Raw genomic sequence first — 17,842 nt, 5'->3', positions numbered from 1 at the left:
TGCTCCAGTGATAGGGTTTCATTTGTGTAACTGTCACTGAGACTTCATGACGTGACGCAAAACTCTTTGAAGTCCTTGGTAATCTGTTTTGTTGATTGATTGACTAGATGAAGAGTTTGGGTCCAGAGCGAATAAATGGCCATCAGATCCTCTTTCTGTCTTTCATTGCTGGAAAGACCGTGTCCTGGCTATTACAGAATAGTCCTAAAAGGAAAGATTGAGTTTTTGTTCAGTGGTCTGTGGGCTAATTCTTAATGATACTGTGTATGCCACTTTTTCTTCTCCTTTTAAACTGAAAAATCTATTTTGTATGTTGACCTCTTGTCTGATTTCTGTGTTCTGTGAAATGGCTGCATTTCTTTGAGAATGGTTTTGTCTGTAGTGAAAGGAGAGGGTGTTTAAGTGCAGAAACGTAGAGGATGTAGAATAGCTCATAGAATCTCTGGCTAAGAGGGGAAAAAGTAAAAAATGGAGTTAAACTGTTTCTGCTAAAACATTCGTAAGCTATGAGCAGTACTTTACAAATAACTGGTAAGCTTATTCAAGAAGCTTTTTGTAAATACAATGTTCTAATATTCCCTGGTTTACAGTGTACTATTGAGAGATTCTTAAGAATATTCAAGTCTACAAAGCCTGTATTAGCTGCTCTGTTAATGAATACTATGAAGTAATGAAATAAATGTAGCTTTGTACTTCACATTTTATGTGGAGGAAGAGTTGTGCTGTTCAATTTGATGTCACATTAATTAAGGAGAGGGCTTAAATTTCAGTGACCTAAATATTCTTCCCTATAATACATCTTCCCTATGTAAGAAGGAAGGGTGTTCTTTGTGAACTTCTGTAAATGGGAGGTAACGTATGAACACAAGTAACAAACTTTGTGTTTTATTTCAGTACTCAATCTATTCAGACTTGAGCTATGCTATTAAAAATGCTAAATACTATGTGTTATTCAACTCAGCCTTTTTTTCCAAATAAGTTCCAAACACCTGTAATAATTTTTTTTAGGATCTGAGTTGATGTAATCTGCCAAAATAGTTCTCTTGACAGTTCCATTATAAGAACTTAAGTTCCATGTACCAGAAGTAATAGAATACTCTTCATGTTTAGATGAAGAAGATGACTTTGTCAATAAAAGAATTTCCCTGAAACCAAAGGAGAATGGGACGTCAACTATCGGTTGTCCAGGAACAACTACAGTGAAAAAGGAAGATGTAAAACCACGACCTAAAAGCAAACCATTATCTCCAGTGAAACAGACTCCCACCTCGGCACTTGATTATTTTGGGACAAGTAGTGTCCAGCGATCAGAAAAGAAACTGGTAGCAAGTAAAAGGAAAGAAGTGAGTACTGATGATGTTCCTTTAGACTGCTCGCGTGTCTCAGATCAAAATGGCTGGTTTAATGACTGCGAGGAGGTACTTAACTGCTTGTCCTACTTAGTGTTGCTTTTTAATGACCACTCAAGTTCAATTCTGATGGTATGTGTGAGCATATCAAGTCCTCCAACGCAAGGTTAGAGCAGCATTTCCATCTTTGAGAAGATAGCACAAAGTTGAAAATAGTATTTTCTCTATTGCTGCTTCTCAAGTGACTTCTCTTAAAATTAAGTAGTTTTCTGAGATGAGCAAGTGGGTGGGATAGCTTATAGTTGGGGGTGGAGGGTAGGAGGGAGAGGAAGGAGGTTGTTTTCTCAAGCTTTATGGCACATACCTTTGTGGAATAACAAAGGACCAAATAAAGAGTGGGGGAAACTAAAAGTTTGCAATGTAGTTGTTGATTTCTCTTTCAAGCTGTCCAATTGTGATAGCTTCAGAGGTGTTCAGCGTTGTTTAAAGAAATATTTATATTATAGCACAGTTTTGTTTTGAATAGTAAAATATCTTGAAAACAGCCTTGTTTAATAGTGTTTAGGTTAGAGAGCTAGGAATAAAATGCTGCATGTCTTATTCCCAGTCCTTTTCTAGAAGTAAACAAAATGAATTGTCCAGATTAAATTATTCTAATTTACACAATATTAGAGAAACTGAACTGTTGATCTTTTTTCTTAAATGTAGCCTTCACCAAGCAGAGACAGCACAGTAGATGATGAGGCCATTGCTAAGCAACTGCAGCTTGAAGAAGATTCAGAGGTAAAAGCTCTATAAATTTGTTGCTGTATGCCAAGAGCAGTTTGTTTAACTTAAAATTGTTTTTCCTTAAGAAATGAAGATGGACTTTCCATGTATTCTATACATAAGTGTAATAAAATTCATCTGTATACTTAACTTTGGCACATATGTGCAAACCTAGTCGTGCAGTTATTTTTATGGGCATTATTTCAGTTACGTAAATAGAACATCTCACTTAATCTATTTTTTGTCTTTTCAGACTTTCTCTACCTGTGCAGTTGATGTGTCTTAATAATTTTGCTTTTCACAGAGAATTCAGTTTCTGTCTCCTTGTGTTTTTGTTTTGTTTTGTTGTTTTTCGTTCCCTGGAGTGAAGTGCCATCCATGGTTGTTTTGCTTGTTGTCATACCAGTTTTCTTACAGTGGAGAAAAATGTGAATAACCCTTACATGTGTGTCTTAAACTCTCTTGTTTGAACTGGTGCTAATATGAGTGAAAGCTACACTTGTCATACATATTTACTTATTATGGGAAAATCAGTTAATTTCCTGTGTACTGGTAATATTGAATATCCTTTGAAAGAAATATATTGAACATGCAAAACTTAATTTCATCCTTGACCGCTGCAGAGGTGTGATGAATCTGCTTTTCATCTATTAGAAAGATGTTTTACGATTAATAAATAACTTTCTCAAATTCCTTGTGCAGTATTTGTTCTTACTGGTTCTTCTGTCAAAGAAAACCAGTTGTGTAAGTAGAAATATTAAAAAGTTAAAGTATATTTGTTTCCATAAAGTAAACAGAACTGGCAACAAGAGCTGGGACTAAGGGCAATAGCTAAATTCTCCAAACTGCCATAATTTTTTCATATGATATGTTGCTGGCAGTAAATGAGAATAAAACATTCATTATTGAGACGTAATACTTAACAGACATTGTTCCTAGTTGTGTTTTGGGACTGCTTTTGGAAGTTTTCTGAAGCCAACAGGTTGCATCATGGTGCAAGCTGATTGTTGTGAGATCCTGCCTTCAAATTTTGATTGTTTATTAAATGAAAAGGATACACAACAATAGAAAATATGAAGGGACAGAAAATCTCTTGGAAAACAGGTTATACAGTTTATTAATGTTTCTAGTGCAACAAATCCAAACTCTACTTTTCTCGCTAGATTTCAGTCTCTCTTTTTGGGCGACACAAGTAATTCTTCAGTGCCGCTTTCAGAAATTCTTCTGCCTCTGGTAGGATGCATTTTTTCCAGCTGTCTTATTTTAGATAAACTTTTTGTCTTGAGTTTTAAAAAAATGCAGTAGAGTTAAAACTTGTCAGACGTGAGCCTGAAAATCTCTTTTGTTTTGTGGGTTTTTTTTTTTTCCTTTCAGCTGGAGAGACAGCTGCATGAAGATGAAGAATTTGCTAAAACTTTGGCCATGTTGGATGAAACACCACAGAAGAAAAAGGTGGGTTCTTTGTAAACTTTAATTTTTAGAAGTTGCGTTGCTGGGAGTGTTCTTACTTAGACACCTAACCTTTGTTTTGAGACTTCATAAAAATGTGTTAAAAACAGCAAGAAAGTGTTAGTGTAAAAATAACGTACTTTTCATACTTTCCTTCTGGATTTTCCTCACGCGGTAAATAAGTGTCCTTCATAATCAGACAGCAGACACCGTTGCATCTTTGTGCTCTCCGTTTCTGTTGAAACGGGATTTTTAAGTTCTAGTTCTAATTGAGTGAAGTGTGCTTCTGAAGACTCATACTTTAGATTAGCTATAGCTCTGTTGGTTTGGGAGGACCAGATCAAGGAAGAGAATACTCTCCTTGCTTTGAGAGAAGGGGCAAGCCAGGGATGTTGAGAGTTTTGAGACTAACCCCAGTAGTGGGAGTCTTCCCAGTTCTCATAGCTTGCAGTGTAAAGCACAATCAAATATTTTCTGGGTTGTACATCAAGTCTCTCAGAATTTAGGATTGCTGATTTTAACATAGGAAGTATTAGTACTTCTACACTAATAAGTAAACTGATTTGGATCAAAATTTACTGTAACCTGGAAATCTGTCTGGCCTTTGACTTAAGGAGCGATAATGTGCATTGCTGAGTGCAGAATTTGCTTGTCTGCTTTTGATGGAGATTGTGTTCTGACTTGTGGTAGGGATCAGCTTTGTTAGATGTTATTCAGTCTGTTGTACTTAACAGTAGGGAAACTCGGGGATCTGGACTTAATGGTAGCTCAGGACCTCTGACTTTGGCATTGTTTGTTTATTTAGGCTCGTAAAGATTCAGGAGGAGAACAAACAGTATTGAGCACCAAGACCAGTCCTAATGTGGTGGAAAGATATAAGCAGTCGGAAAGAGGTAGGACATGGAACATAGAAAACATTTCACCAATTTATAATATTAATGAGATACATTCTTACGTGTGTGCTCTCTTTCCCCTGCCTCCTTTCAAGTGAAAGCAACAAATTCGACAGGTGAAGCAAAGAATTACGCTGCAAAGCAGCAAACTAAATCTGAACGTTCAAAAGGGTCTCCTTCATCCCCACAGTCATCTGATGGTAAAACAGCAAGAGAGTTGACGGATAAGACATTGCCTTTGAGACCTAGCTCTAAGCTTGTATCTCTCAAACAAAAAGAAGAGGTTGCTGAAAAGGGAAGAGGTGCTCAAAGTTTAGTATCAAAAGAAAAAATTGCTTCAAGGAAAGAAGAGAAGACAACACCAAAGAAGGAGAAAATTTCCCCCAAGAAGAGTGAGGTAGGAGCTATCAAAATTAATTCAGTTGGCTTGGTGGAGTTTGCAGGAAAACTGTTTCTGTTTATTATTGTTTGTGTGTCACTGTTGTAGCTTGGTACTTTGAATCTTTTTAAAACTTCAAAGTCTGGTAAGGCTTTAAGTTCCTAGCAATTGTAAAAAATATAGGAAAAAAATTAGCTAGAAAAATGTAAATTAAATGTATGAAGGAACTGAAAATTCTTTAATGCTCGTTAAGGTATGCATATACACTGCAAAATCAGTTCAGTGTTTTTTTCACGTTCAACTTTCCTGAAAAAATGCAGAATTCTTACACTTACCTAGTGAGCTGTTTATGTGAGTGTGGTGATCTTGTGGATCTATACTGCTATTAGAATGATAAATGGGTTTTGGGTTTGGTTTTGTTTGGTTTTTTTTTTTTTTTCCCCCCCTTCCTTCTCCTTCCTAGATCTCCTGTTTCTGAAGTGTATTTCTTATGGTAGGAGTATAATATAGTTTTCTTCTAACTGTCTGATACAGCAACTGCAACTATTGAACACTGGCAGTTATTGGCATCCTCAAACCATACTTTTTAATCATAAAGTACAAATTTTCACACACAATTTTCACACTTAAATAACAGTTATAATTGGGAGGGAGAGCTTGCAACTTTTTGGGGGTGAATTTTAAATATTTTTTTGCTAATTAAAAAGCTTAAATGTTTCTTAAAAATACAAATACTATCAAGTAGGCTTTCTGTAACTGTAGATCTTGTCTATACCTGATCATAATTCTGAAATAAAATAGGATGTGAATTTAAAGCACCAATTAAGTGAGCATGTACATGTGGAATACAGATGAATCTACAGAAACTTCACAATAAACAATAGCTACACTTTTTTTTAAAAAACTCTCAGGTGAGTTTTGGAAATCTTTTTAAAAAGAACAACAAAAAAATACCTCAAAACACAAGCACCAAAACCAGAATAAGCTTCGGTATTGCATGTTAATAGATTAAAAACAAGTGTTAGAACTTAATTCTCCTTTGGTGCATAAAAATGTCTTAAACTGGGATACTTGAGTTTATTTTGTTGGGTTTTTTATATATGTAATATGTGTATTAATATTTTCTTTTTTTCCTCCCCCTCCCCGCTGCCCAAGTCTGTAAGTCCTGAGGACTCTGAGAAGAGGAGAACCAATTATCAAGCCTACCGAAGCTTCCTTAATCGTGAGGGTCCGAAAGCACTGGGTTCCAAAGAGATACCTCAGGTGAGTTTGGCTACAGCAGAAGTCAGTATGTAGAAGTGGGTGTGTCATAGACTTACTGTTATAAGTCATCTAACAAATATCAACTAAACTATTTAAAAACCTTCAGATGGGAAGTATGTATTGGAAAAAGCTAAACTGTAATGCAAAGCAGTGACTAAATGTAAGGAAATATACAAAGAAATTAAATTCAGTACTTGATTTATGAAGTCATGATGATGAAAAATAGTTACTGCTCCTAAAGTTGAAGATTGCTGTTACTCATTTGAGTGACGTGCTTGAAGCACAGTGTGTTACAAGTATGATTGAGCAGGTGAACCATGTACAAAATTTTGTCTGTAGCTAGTCCTTTTAATGGCTTTTGAACTTTTAGAACTACTACCTAGCTAGGGTAACCTAGGCGTATTTTTAAAGTTTCATAGGGTACTTGATATGGTAGGGGGTTAAAAAATTTATGGTGAAGAGATATTTGGTAGGATTGCATCAGGTAATGGCATTTTCTGCAATGCTCTGGTTCTCAGGGAGCTGAAAACTGCTTGGAAGGCCTGACATTCGTAATTACAGGCGTTTTGGAGTCTATTGAAAGAGATGAGGCCAAGTCTCTGATTGAACGTTACGGAGGAAAAGTAACTGGCAATGTCAGCAAGAAGACAAACTATCTGGTTATGGGGAGAGACTGTGGCCAATCTAAATGTGAAAAGGTGAGCGTTTCTGTGCCTGAGCGAAGTAGAAGTGAAACTGTGAATTGTTATCTAACTGCATTGGTTTTCAGTATCTCTGACAAAAGGAGGCAGTACTACAAATAAAGTGCATGTTGAAAAAGAAAAGTTGCCTAAAGTTTTAGGGCTTTGTTTTGTTTTTGTTTTTATATATATACATACATGCACACATATAAAGAAACAAACCTGTGGTTATTGTGTTCCTTAGCCTAGTCTTTACTGGAAAGCACTTTGAAGTGAAGTATGTAACTCCTTACTCTACTTGAGCTTACTTTTAATTCTTTCTTTGGCTCCAGGCGTCGACTTTAGGGACGAAAGTTATCGATGAGGATGGCCTGTTTGATCTTATTCGAACTATGCCAGGCAAAAAGTCCAAATATGAGCTGGCGGCTGAAACAGAGGTTTGTTTATTATGAACTTACTGAGCTTTTGTTTGGTTTTTTGTTTTTTTTTTTGGTTTGATTTTAATTTTGGTTTTGGTCTTCTGTTCCAGTAACAGTAACCCTACAATTGTCAGTTTGACCTTCTAGGTTGAAAGTATTGAATCTGAAAATTTCACGTTTGTGTTTAAGACTTCTGCTTGGGAGCTACAGGGTTTTTTCCCACCTTTCATTTTATATTCTGACATTATTCTGTATTTTAGGTATCTGACTAAGGGGGTAATTTTATCTCCTTAGATGGTTTCAGTTTTAAACTCTGAGTATTTGTTTATTACTTGAAATAACTAATTGTGGCTGATACTTTCTGGTACCCAGACAGGCCCAATATAAAAATCATACTCTAAACATGGGACAACTATACATAAACCATGTGAATACACAACAGATTTTGTCTTTATGTGGTACTTGAAGTAATAATGGTAAAGGTAAATTTTTCAGGCAATACTGTGAAAACAGTAACAAGTTTTTTTTATGCACTTTTAAATTTAGTCTGTAGTAGCTGATAAAACGTTACTAAAATCTCCGTTAGCTCTAGCATGTTGTGCATTCAGTATAGCTGTTGCTTTGGCAGTTCTGATGTGGCTAGACATTAATTATTACATGGAAAGATACTATTGGGGTCTTAAGGAAAAGCAACTCTAAGCTTACTAGCTGATTTCACTCCCTTTGAATTGTTTTGGAGTGAATGCTTTCCGGGGTTGTGTTTTTTTTTTGGGTGAGGGTTTTTTTTTGTTGTTTGTTTCTTTTTGTGTTGTTGTTAAATAACTGTAGTTCTCTTAAATGTGTATTTGAGAGGAGTGTTCCCTTACTAGAAACAGGGTTATTCCCTGTTCCTCCTCCTTTATCCACGTGTTCCTAGTGTTGTGTGGGTTTTTTTGGGGGGTTGGTTTGTTTGGTTTTTTTAGTGTTCAAGCTTGTAAGTGTTGTTTTGTGAGAGCTGTGCTTCAGCTTCATGGGTGTCTGATGACCCGTTTATTCCAACCTGACAATCATCAGTTTTGCATTATTTTTTTTTTAATGATGTATCAAGCTCAGCACATAAGGGGGCTTATAGCTTTTGCAATGACCAGAATATTTCCTGCCTCATGCATGGGTTGCGCTACAGAACTGGTTGGCATCATGTTAACAGTAGTTTATTTTTCAGAGAGGAATACTTCTTTATCTACTCTTGAAGGCTTTTTATCAATACCTAAGCTTTGTTACTTTTGTAAGCACTCCTGTACAGGTATTCAAAGACAGCATGTTTACTTACTGCATGAGTTTTTTTGAAATTTCCCTTTAACTTTCTTACCTTTGTTTTCCTAAGGCAAAGAAAGCGGATTCAAGGCCTAAAAGGACACCACAGAAAGCTGAAAAAAGGAATTTTAGCCCCATCAAAAGGGAAGCTGATAATAAAAAATATAAGTCTACTCCTGAAAAAGGAGATTCTGTCAAATCTGTTAAGAAAGAAACCACTGCTGTTCGAAAGCTTATGGACTTTAAACGGCAAACTGTAGAGAAGAAAGAAACCCCAAAACCTAAGGAGAACTTCATTTCTGAGACTAACGAAGATGGAACGGAGAGATTGCTATGGGTAGATAAATACAAGCCTGTATCTCTTAAGGCAATAATTGGACAGCAGGGTGAGCAAAGCTGTGCCAATAAACTGCTCCGATGGCTCCGAAACTGGAACAAGAGTACCTCGGAAGATGGACAAGGTGACCAGTGCCGTTAACTTCTCTCTGTGTTCTTCCATGCCAGTCACACTGCTTGGTTCCCTGGACCGATAAGGGCCTTTGAGATGCTAGAGCAGCTCTAGAACAGGAAAGAGGCTGAAGTCAGATGCATTTTTTCATAGCAGCAGTTGAGCCTGAGTATGGTGTATGTGTGTGTTGTGGGTTTTTTTTGTGTTGTGTGTGTGGTTGTTTGTTGCGTTTTTTCTTTTAATCAGTTGTTCACTTACCACCCGCTCTCCCTCCAAACCTAGAAAAACAAACTGTTAGGATAGGTTTTAAATCTTGTGGTATTCTCTTAAACTTGAATTTTTTTCCAGAAGAGACCAAAATAACTTTGCAGTAACGTATATAAAATTGGCCTCATATTCAGCCTAGTGAATTCTTTCTCGCCAAGAGAAATGTTGGCCAGTGCTAACCTGTCTGTACGTACGGGGAAAATATGGGATAGCATTATGCATGGGGAAGAGATGAATCATTAAGGTCCTGGTTCTGCCTGACAAGCGTCCTGTGTCATGTGTAGCGTGTCGTCCTGTAGACGGTTGGTTTTTTTCTGTGGTTAAAATAGTGTTCAAGCTTCACTGCTATCGGAGTGGGGTTTTTCCCTGGGGGGGTGTGTGTTTGGTTTGTTGGTTTTTTTGCTGTTTTTTTTAATGAAGTGGTTGTGAGAAAAATGCAGAAATGGTTATATTACATGAGTAGCACTTTGGCTGTTTTTCAGTTTAGAATCACTGCAAGTCTTAAACTAAGATGGTTTAAACAACTTTTCCCCAAATGGTTAGGATGCAGATGTGTATGTATTTTTCATATCAAGCCTTAGATGAGGAAAAACTCTAGTGATGCATGATATCTTTAAAGATTTACATGAAGTATGCAGTTTGTTTTGTAATACATACCTAGGTAAAACCTGGAATCTTCTTTTATAGCAAAGACCAATAAAACTGGAGGCAAAGATGATGGTACTGGTTTTAAAGCAGCATTACTTTCTGGTCCACCTGGAGTTGGTAAAACTACTACAGCTTCTTTGGTTTGTAAGGTGAGTTGTTATTAACAGTTGTTCCCAGCACCATTTGTAATATATTGATGCTGTATCTGGATACAGATACATTGTGCAGGTAGATATCCCTGAATTACCAGGGTCTGCTCCCAGCCTAATTCTGCTTGCTGAGAACAGGGTTACAGGTGAAAATATGTGGATGTTTAGATAGCAAAGGGTGTCTGCATTTCTTTCTGTTGTATTGCGAAGGAAACATATCACAGTATGTTGGGCCACTGGAAATGATTTTTCAAAAATCGTGAGTGTTTTAACAGTAGTTGAACAAGTCGGAGAATATTTGCACTAAATTTAGTGGGGGTTGAATTCTGGCAAGCTTTTTGAAAGTTTGATGACAGACTCTGTTGTGTTTTTTATATATCTAACAAAGATATTTTTCCCAGACTCATTCTAAATTCCGGTACTACTTTAGGATGAGATAAGTTGACAGGGCTATGTGTCCATTTGTAAATCTGAATTTAGAAATTATTTTTTTCCTAACTTAGCTGGGACACTGTGTTCCACTTACTGTGTCCTGAGAATCAGCTGGGAACTTATTAACAGTAGCGTTGTATCAAGTTCCAGATTATTTTTGTTCCTCTGACTTGCAAGAATTTTCTTAGAATGTGATACTACCAGCTTAGAAGGGTTGAGAACTATTGTCAGCTATCTCATCTTTGTGCTGGGAAGAAATGATTTTTTACCTCAATATTTGACTTGTATAGAGTGACTCCTAATCTCCCCCCCCGCCTTAGAGCTTTGTGCCAACAAGCTGATGCTGCACCCAAAACCAGACCTGCAGAAAAGCTGGATGTGCTGACTTGGGCTCGCTTGTGCGCTGGCATGGTCTTTTCTTGCTTCTAGCTTCCAGCTCAGCTTGTTCACAGCTTCTTCAGGTCTGCAGAGCGTTTCATGGTGCTCCACAGGAGTACCACATAAAACAGGGTGGTTCAAGCTGCAGGAACCAAGCTGTGTGCAGCTCACTGCTGTGCCTGCGTGCCCCTGGCAGGGGAGTTTGCTGATAAAGGAGCAGCTGGGTTAAATTCTTCCAGGCACTGACATGCAGCCCTGCCCTGTTCTGAAGTGTTAGGACTGCTGGGGCAGCCATGTTTCCTAGCCCTTTGAATAGTTAAAAGCTTCTCTTTCCTTCACCTCCCAGAGGGATGTGGCACATTTCTTGTCCTGACGTTTTTAAGACTTTGATATGCAGCTGGAAATACCATGGAGCTTAGCCAGCCTTGGCTCGTAGTTCTGGTTCTATCCCTGGTGGCAGTTCTGTTAATCCTTCAGAACTAAATCTGTGCCACTGACAGTTTTTGAGAATTCTTCCCCTCCCCCCCCTCCCCTGGTTCTCTTCTGGGCATATCTGTTCCTTGTCAGGTTATAAATATTTTTGGAGTGTTAGAGAAAATGAGTATAAGGGAAGAAAGGAATTAAAGCCACAAATTATATGTGAAACCATGTTGTAAGAGCTTTCTTCTGGAACTCTGAAATAACTGTTTCTAATTATGAGTATGTGTGTGCTCTTTCACTGATCTTTCTCATTTTTTGTGTGGTTTGTGTGTTTGGACTAGGAACTGGGGTATAGCTATGTGGAGCTGAATGCCAGTGACACTCGCAGTAAGAACAGTCTAAAGGAAGTAGTTGCTGAATCGCTTAACAACACCAGCATCAAAGACTTCTGTTCTGGTACGTCTATTGTTTGAAGGCGGATTCTTGTTGTGTTAAGAGTCTGGTTACAGGAGGGATGGAGCTTCCTCATTACACAACAGCATTAGGAATTTAACTTGCTTATCACGTGGAGGGATCCAGCTCTAATAGGGATGGCTTCATTTAGTATTTCATCTTCAATTGTAGAATTAAATCCTGCAATTAGTAGAATCAGTTGTTAACCTGTGCAAACTATTCAAGAACTCTGCAGTTGCTCTTCTGTTGCATGTCTTGGAAGATGACACAAGACTACGGTCAGTTCTATTCTGTGAACATAGATTCATGTGATCAAGCGGTGGAGCAAGAGGTTCACCACCACCTCAGTTGTCTAGGATGGGCTTACCTAACCTGTAAAGCATTGGGGAAAACTCTGAGCAAGACCCTATTTTATTCCCATCTCATTTTCTTGTCCATATTCATTTTCAGGCACATCCTCATCAGTTAGCGGGAAACATGTATTGATCATGGATGAAGTGGATGGTATGGCAGGCAATGAAGACAGAGGAGGGATTCAGGTGAAACTGCTATAGTTACTAGCGTATGCCATTGCTAAGAGTTCATACTAGATACAGCACAAAATATTTCAGGCCAGTCTGTTGTCCTTAACCCATGGTCCATAGAGAGTTGCTGTAGCATACAGTTTATCTGACCTATTTTAGAAGTCTCTTTGTGTAAGGATAACTATGCATTGGTAGAGGGGGGGAAAAATGCTTCTGTAAGAGAAACCTGGAGCGATGCACTTGGGTGCATGTGCTTTAGATGTTTGTTCCTGGACAAGTGAATTTATCCTCAGGTCTCTGCAGCTGACATCTACCTGCAGTGGGAGGTTTGTAGTCTGGCTGTGACAGTTGCTGTCTTCAGTAGGCAGTAACACTGAATAAATAATGGAGCATAGGCAGTATTACCCTTTGTTCTCCTTAGCAGCTCCAGTTCTAACTTCTGAAGATTTCCTGTGGTCACATACAATCCTTTCACAATAAAGGCACACAGATCTTTAGCTCGGATGCAGACATTTACATTGCAGGAATATGAAATTGAACTGAATCTCACTTTCATTACAGCAGGCAAAAAGTCTGTTCTGGTAAGCCTAATGATGCTGAAGCCTCAGGGTTGAGCTCTTTGGGCAGGAAGAGATGATCTTTTTACTTCCTGCTCCTTCAGTGCTTGCGGCAGGGTGCAGTCAGAAAAATGTGTGCTCCCTCTGGGCGTAGGCCACAGGTTGAACTGAATCTAGTTCTGCACGTGACAGCTCTCCTCTGGGCTAGTGATCTTAATTGCTTCAGGAAGAACAGTCTAAACATGGTTGCTGGAAGTGGGTAGACAGCAGATTTATTGCAGCTGAATAGAATAGTAAGTGGAAAAAGCAGGAGAGGGACTCGGTTTTCACTGTGTGGAAACATGGTTACAGTAGGAAGAGTTTTATAGACTTGCATTAGTTAAGGATCTGATTTAAGGCGGGGATTAATGCTGCTTGGTATGACACTTGAATCATTCTCTGAATTATCTGATGTAATAATTGTAATGTGTTTAAATCACAGGAGTTGATTGGTTTGATTAGACACACAAAGATACCCATCATCTGTATGTGTAATGACCGCAACCATCCTAAAATTCGTTCCTTGGTCCACTACTGTTTTGATCTTCGTTTTCAGAGACCTCGTCTAGAACAGATCAAGGTAAGAAGGCTGTGGCTGTACGGGCTGCACTGAATTACCATCAGTAACTTCTCTCTTCGTGTGGCAGAAAGTATATGGAATTGGAAACACCACTTAAAACTTAATGAATCACCTCAGTGAGTAACTCTGCTTTTCAAAGTGGGTTGTCTGAGTTTTTCTTCCCAAAGAATGAAGCATCCCAAAGCCTTTCAGATTTAGAAGTCTATCTTAAATATATACAAATATTTTTTTAAACAATCATGCACTCTTTTTTTATATCAATGACAAAGGATAACATATGTTTATGGGAGAAAATTTAAATTTTATGTCCTTTAAAAACCTATAAAAACACACTAACACTCTTCCATAGATGTGTCAATGTGTTCTGTAGGGGTAGGAATTCTCTGGTGACAATTTCTCAATTGTGTGCGTTACAGGGTGCCATGATGTCTATTGCATTTAAAGAAGGTTTAAAAATTCCACCACCTGCTATGCAAGAGATAATCCTGGCAGCAAATCAGGACATCAGACAGGTCAGTACCAATTCACTATCAGTGTCCATTCAGAGAGCATGGTGTTTACAAGTCCTTGACTTCAATTTGGTATTTGAACAGTGTTATTATTTTTATATATGGAGATCAGGCTGTTTTCTGCTCAAGTCTTCCATTTAAATGCTCTTATTCTACCAAATTGTCAATCTTGTTCTTTAGGTTTTACATAACCTTAATATGTGGTGTGCAAAAGATAAATCATTGACCTATGATGAGGCTAAAACGGATGCCGGCAGAGCCAAAAAGGATATCAAACTGGTAAGTGTAAAATACTGGATTGGCTTTTACTGTCATTGTGATATAATCACTAGGCTTTGTAAGCAACTTGTGAAGTAAGACTCCGACAGCCCAGATGCAGGGAGCTGTCAAACTTGCCACAAATATTTGAAGAGCAATAAATCCAGGACTGAGTATATATTTTGATGTAAGATGCAATCATGAAGCTCATACTTCTCATCCCAAGTCCTCTATTTAGGAGAAAATTCTCTTAATTTCAGAGGTAAAACACAATTCTCAAAACTGGCAAAGTGCTAGGAAGGAAATACTGAACACTGGACCCAACCAGATATTGTTGGGTACCATCACTAAAGTAATTTTGTTGACATTGTGCTGTGTGTTACTGTTTGAGTGGACCTGCAGCCCACTGACTTCTTGAAATATCATTTACTTAGGGCCCTTTTGATGTTGTCCGGAAGGTTTTTGCAACAGGAGAGGAGGCTTCTCGTATGTCTCTTATAGACAAATCGGATCTGTTCTTCCATGATTATTCCCTGGCACCTCTCTTTGTTCAAGAGAACTATGTACATGTGAAACCAGCCGCTGCTGGGTGAGTTATTGCATACCCTAAACTGACATAGGCTTTTGTGTCAGGGAGTAAAACTAGACTAAAACCTACACCTGGATATTTCTGCTTTGTAATACAGTCAACTTTGCTTTTTTTTTTTTCCCCAGAGGAAATCTGAAGAAGCACTTGGTGCTTTTGAGTAGAGCAGCTGATAGTATATGTGATGGTGATATAGTGGACAAGCAGATTCGTAGCAAGCAAAACTGGAATCTTCTTCCAACACAGGTGAGCATTTAACACTTATTTTATGTGCTTTTTTGGGAGTTCAGTGTAAAAGTAAAAAACCTGGTGTTTCAGTATAATTTTAATGTATGCTTCATGTAGTATTCTCTGCTCTGCTGGTGAGTAGAGCTGTTTCCCATATTCGTATTGTTGAACCCACACCGTATTATGAAATTAAGTCTTCTGAAACTTGGAAGTGTTTGAAGCTTCTTCATGGAGCATAGGAGCACATGGCACACGTCACTTCTGACGTGCAGTCACAAGCCTACTCGGTCTGATTTATATGCGTCCTCTCCCAGCCTCTCGCCGGGCCAGTATTTCTCCAAAGCACGGAGGACTGAAGCTTCATCACTGTACTACTTTTAACAATCGCTGAAACATTGACAAGACTTGTGCTTAAGGGATTCTGACTGTTGTCAGAGAATCTGTCATAGGTTAAGTTGGAAGGGGCCTCTGGAGGTCATCTAGTCCCCCCCTCTGCTTAGTGGAGGTCCAAAAAGATGAGTTGCTCAGGAACTTGCCTGGCTGAGTTTATGTAGATCCGTGGTGTTCTTTGGAAATGTCTCCTTCACGGTGTCCATCTGCTGGCGACTGCAGCGTGTATTTGTGTGAAGTCAGCTGTCTGACTGCACTCTAAAATGGGATATGAACAGGCTTTTATTCTTTCCTTTTTTTAAATGGCTTTTAAAACACAGATAATCTCACAGATATTTTTAGAACATGGTAGCAAATAGGGTGGTACAAGAGATGAAGCTGTAACTTAACAGGGGTTGAACAGAAACAAGCAACCAAGAAAGAGCTCTCTTAAAACGAGCCATTTGCCCTGTGGAACTGTATTCACTATCCCCCTTCGTGCGGACAAGTAGGGTAGTACGTCACGGTGTCAGTGAGACTGATCCCTTGTGATTTGAGTTTGGCACGTGTGTTACTTTTTCAGGCTATTTATGCAAGCGTTCTCCCGGGGGAGCTGATGAGAGGTTACATGTCCCAGTTTCCTGTCTTTCCCAGCTGGCTGGGGAAATTTTCATCCACGGGCAAACATGATCGTATCATTCAAGAACTGGCAATGCACATGAGTCTCAGGTAGTACCAACATTCCTCCTCTTCATTCTCCTTCCTCATATCGACACGGATATTTAGTTCTCGTGTAGTTCATTACTTACTGTTAACTCCTTGCTGTGCTGGGTACAGACTGAAGTGTATATCCTGTCAATATGCTTTACGTTGTTGGTGACACTTTATTGGCACTTAATCTGTCGGACTGCAAACACTTCTAGTGTACTCAGCAGTACTGTAACCTTCCCCCTCCCCCGCGAAGCTGTTGTTTCTCAGTTAGGGATGTGTTTCCCCAGACTGTTCGGTGTCACAGAATCACAGAATCTTCATGGTTGGAAAGGACCCTTAAGATCATCGAGTCCAACCAAACAGTGTCTGAATGCCTTGCATCGGTTATCCCGGATGCAGGTATAGCAAAAGGAATGGCACGCTACAACTTACAGTTAACTCTTCAGGCAGATGATTTTCGATTTGCTGAGGGCCTTACCTACAGGCTGCCTGTGTTTCGAAGTGAGTGGTGGTGGTTGTACAGATTTACTTACTACTTTCAATTTGACAAAGAACCCAGGCGTGCAAGAGGACAGTAAACATGGAGTATTTGCCCTGTTTGCGGGATGCGCTTGTCCAGCCCTTGAAAGACCTTGGAGCAGATGGCGTACAAGAAACTATAACGTTCATGGACTCTTACTGCTTGATGAAAGAAGATATTGAAAACATCATGGAAATAAGCACATGGGGAGGCAAACCCAGTCCTTTTTCAAAGCTGGATCCCAAGGTAAAATTCACTAGGGAATTTTTTCCTTTTCTTCTGTATCTTTAAAAAGAAATGCCTAGAATAAAAGGTGAGATACAGATGTGCTGATGAAAGGCTGAAGCTGGTGCAGCTGCTTATTATCTGTAATTTAATTCATGGTAGTCTTTGCAAGATCAGCTGTCAGACATGCTACCAAAGGTTCTGGGGTATGTCTTAAAAGATAACCAGGCTGTGCTTCATTCAGGAGTCTTACACCTGATCTTCCCGGTGTAAAGGGTTGCTGGGAGTCGGCCGTGTCTGGGGCACAGCAGTGGAACGTAGAAGGGACAGGCAAAGCCAGTACCTTTCCAGCAGCAAGCTCCTGGTCGAAGCTCTATCACCTTCAGGCCTTTCTTACCACTGTACAAAGGAGGAGGGACGCAACTCTATTTGTTGCAGTGCGGGCACTGAATTACAAGGCTGGCTTGCAGCTTCCACCTTCTGCAGTCTAGTTAGGCTGAACTGCCGGACCTGGGGGAACTTTGTGTGGTGCTTCCAGCTAGTCCCCTTCTGTGGGTGGGACTCTCACCTGGCACAAGGTGAGCTTAAGCTCAAGTCCCTGCCACAAACTGGGCAGGTGCGAGATCTGGACCATCATTTCCCCCATCTCAGGGTGGATGCTCGGGGAAGAGAAGAATCTTTTCTGCTGATACCTAAACTTACACTATTGGGTGTTTACACCTGGTCTGAAGAGGCTGCTCTGGGTCTTCAGTGCTGCTGAGGGTGGACTTGGATTAGGTGGCAGCAGAACAGTGCTGAAATTATTGGAGGCCTAAGCAAGAAGCATCTGGAGATGCACAGTCTGAGAATTGTGCAGGACTCATTTAAAATGCGCCTTCACCATACAGCTCTTAGCTGCTTTCTCTGTCCTTTTGAGACAGTGTCCTCCTCTACAAATTTTTGGTCCCATCTTCCCAAAGGAAAGATGATGTGGAATCCCTAGCTAAGAGTTGGTCAGCTAACAACCAGCACTTCCTAAGCCGATGCTTATGGTGTTTCCTTCCACCCT

At 39.3% G+C, this 17,842-nt stretch overlaps 2 protein-coding genes across 4 annotated transcripts in view; both read left to right on the top strand.

Annotated features, from left to right (window-relative positions):
* Positions 1-17,842, top strand: part of RPL9 (ribosomal protein L9) — a 219,691-nt gene that overhangs the window by 55,368 nt on the left and 146,481 nt on the right. The gene's annotated exons all lie outside the window — the stretch shown is intronic.
* Positions 1-17,842, top strand: part of RFC1 (replication factor C subunit 1) — a 41,483-nt gene that overhangs the window by 21,911 nt on the left and 1,730 nt on the right. For all 3 annotated transcript variants that reach the window (XM_063337082.1, XM_063337081.1, XM_063337083.1), the window contains 19 exons: positions 1,111-1,343; positions 2,058-2,132; positions 3,492-3,569; positions 4,372-4,459; positions 4,555-4,856; positions 5,994-6,101; positions 6,620-6,799; positions 7,114-7,218; positions 8,564-8,954; positions 9,896-10,005; positions 11,577-11,691; positions 12,139-12,227; positions 13,251-13,388; positions 13,805-13,900; positions 14,078-14,176; positions 14,590-14,744; positions 14,870-14,987; positions 15,922-16,067; positions 16,602-16,815. In XM_063337082.1, the coding sequence (XP_063193152.1) occupies positions 1,111-1,343; positions 2,058-2,132; positions 3,492-3,569; positions 4,372-4,459; positions 4,555-4,856; positions 5,994-6,101; positions 6,620-6,799; positions 7,114-7,218; positions 8,564-8,954; positions 9,896-10,005; positions 11,577-11,691; positions 12,139-12,227; positions 13,251-13,388; positions 13,805-13,900; positions 14,078-14,176; positions 14,590-14,744; positions 14,870-14,987; positions 15,922-16,067; positions 16,602-16,815 (2,840 nt within the window). The remainder of the gene's footprint in view (positions 1-1,110; positions 1,344-2,057; positions 2,133-3,491; positions 3,570-4,371; positions 4,460-4,554; positions 4,857-5,993; positions 6,102-6,619; positions 6,800-7,113; positions 7,219-8,563; positions 8,955-9,895; positions 10,006-11,576; positions 11,692-12,138; positions 12,228-13,250; positions 13,389-13,804; positions 13,901-14,077; positions 14,177-14,589; positions 14,745-14,869; positions 14,988-15,921; positions 16,068-16,601; positions 16,816-17,842) is intronic.

Source organism: Chroicocephalus ridibundus, chromosome 5 (assembly GCF_963924245.1).
Source record: "Chroicocephalus ridibundus chromosome 5, bChrRid1.1, whole genome shotgun sequence".
Classification (NCBI taxonomy): domain Eukaryota; kingdom Metazoa; phylum Chordata; class Aves; order Charadriiformes; family Laridae; genus Chroicocephalus; species Chroicocephalus ridibundus.
This window is presented reverse-complemented; position numbering and strand designations above follow the sequence as displayed.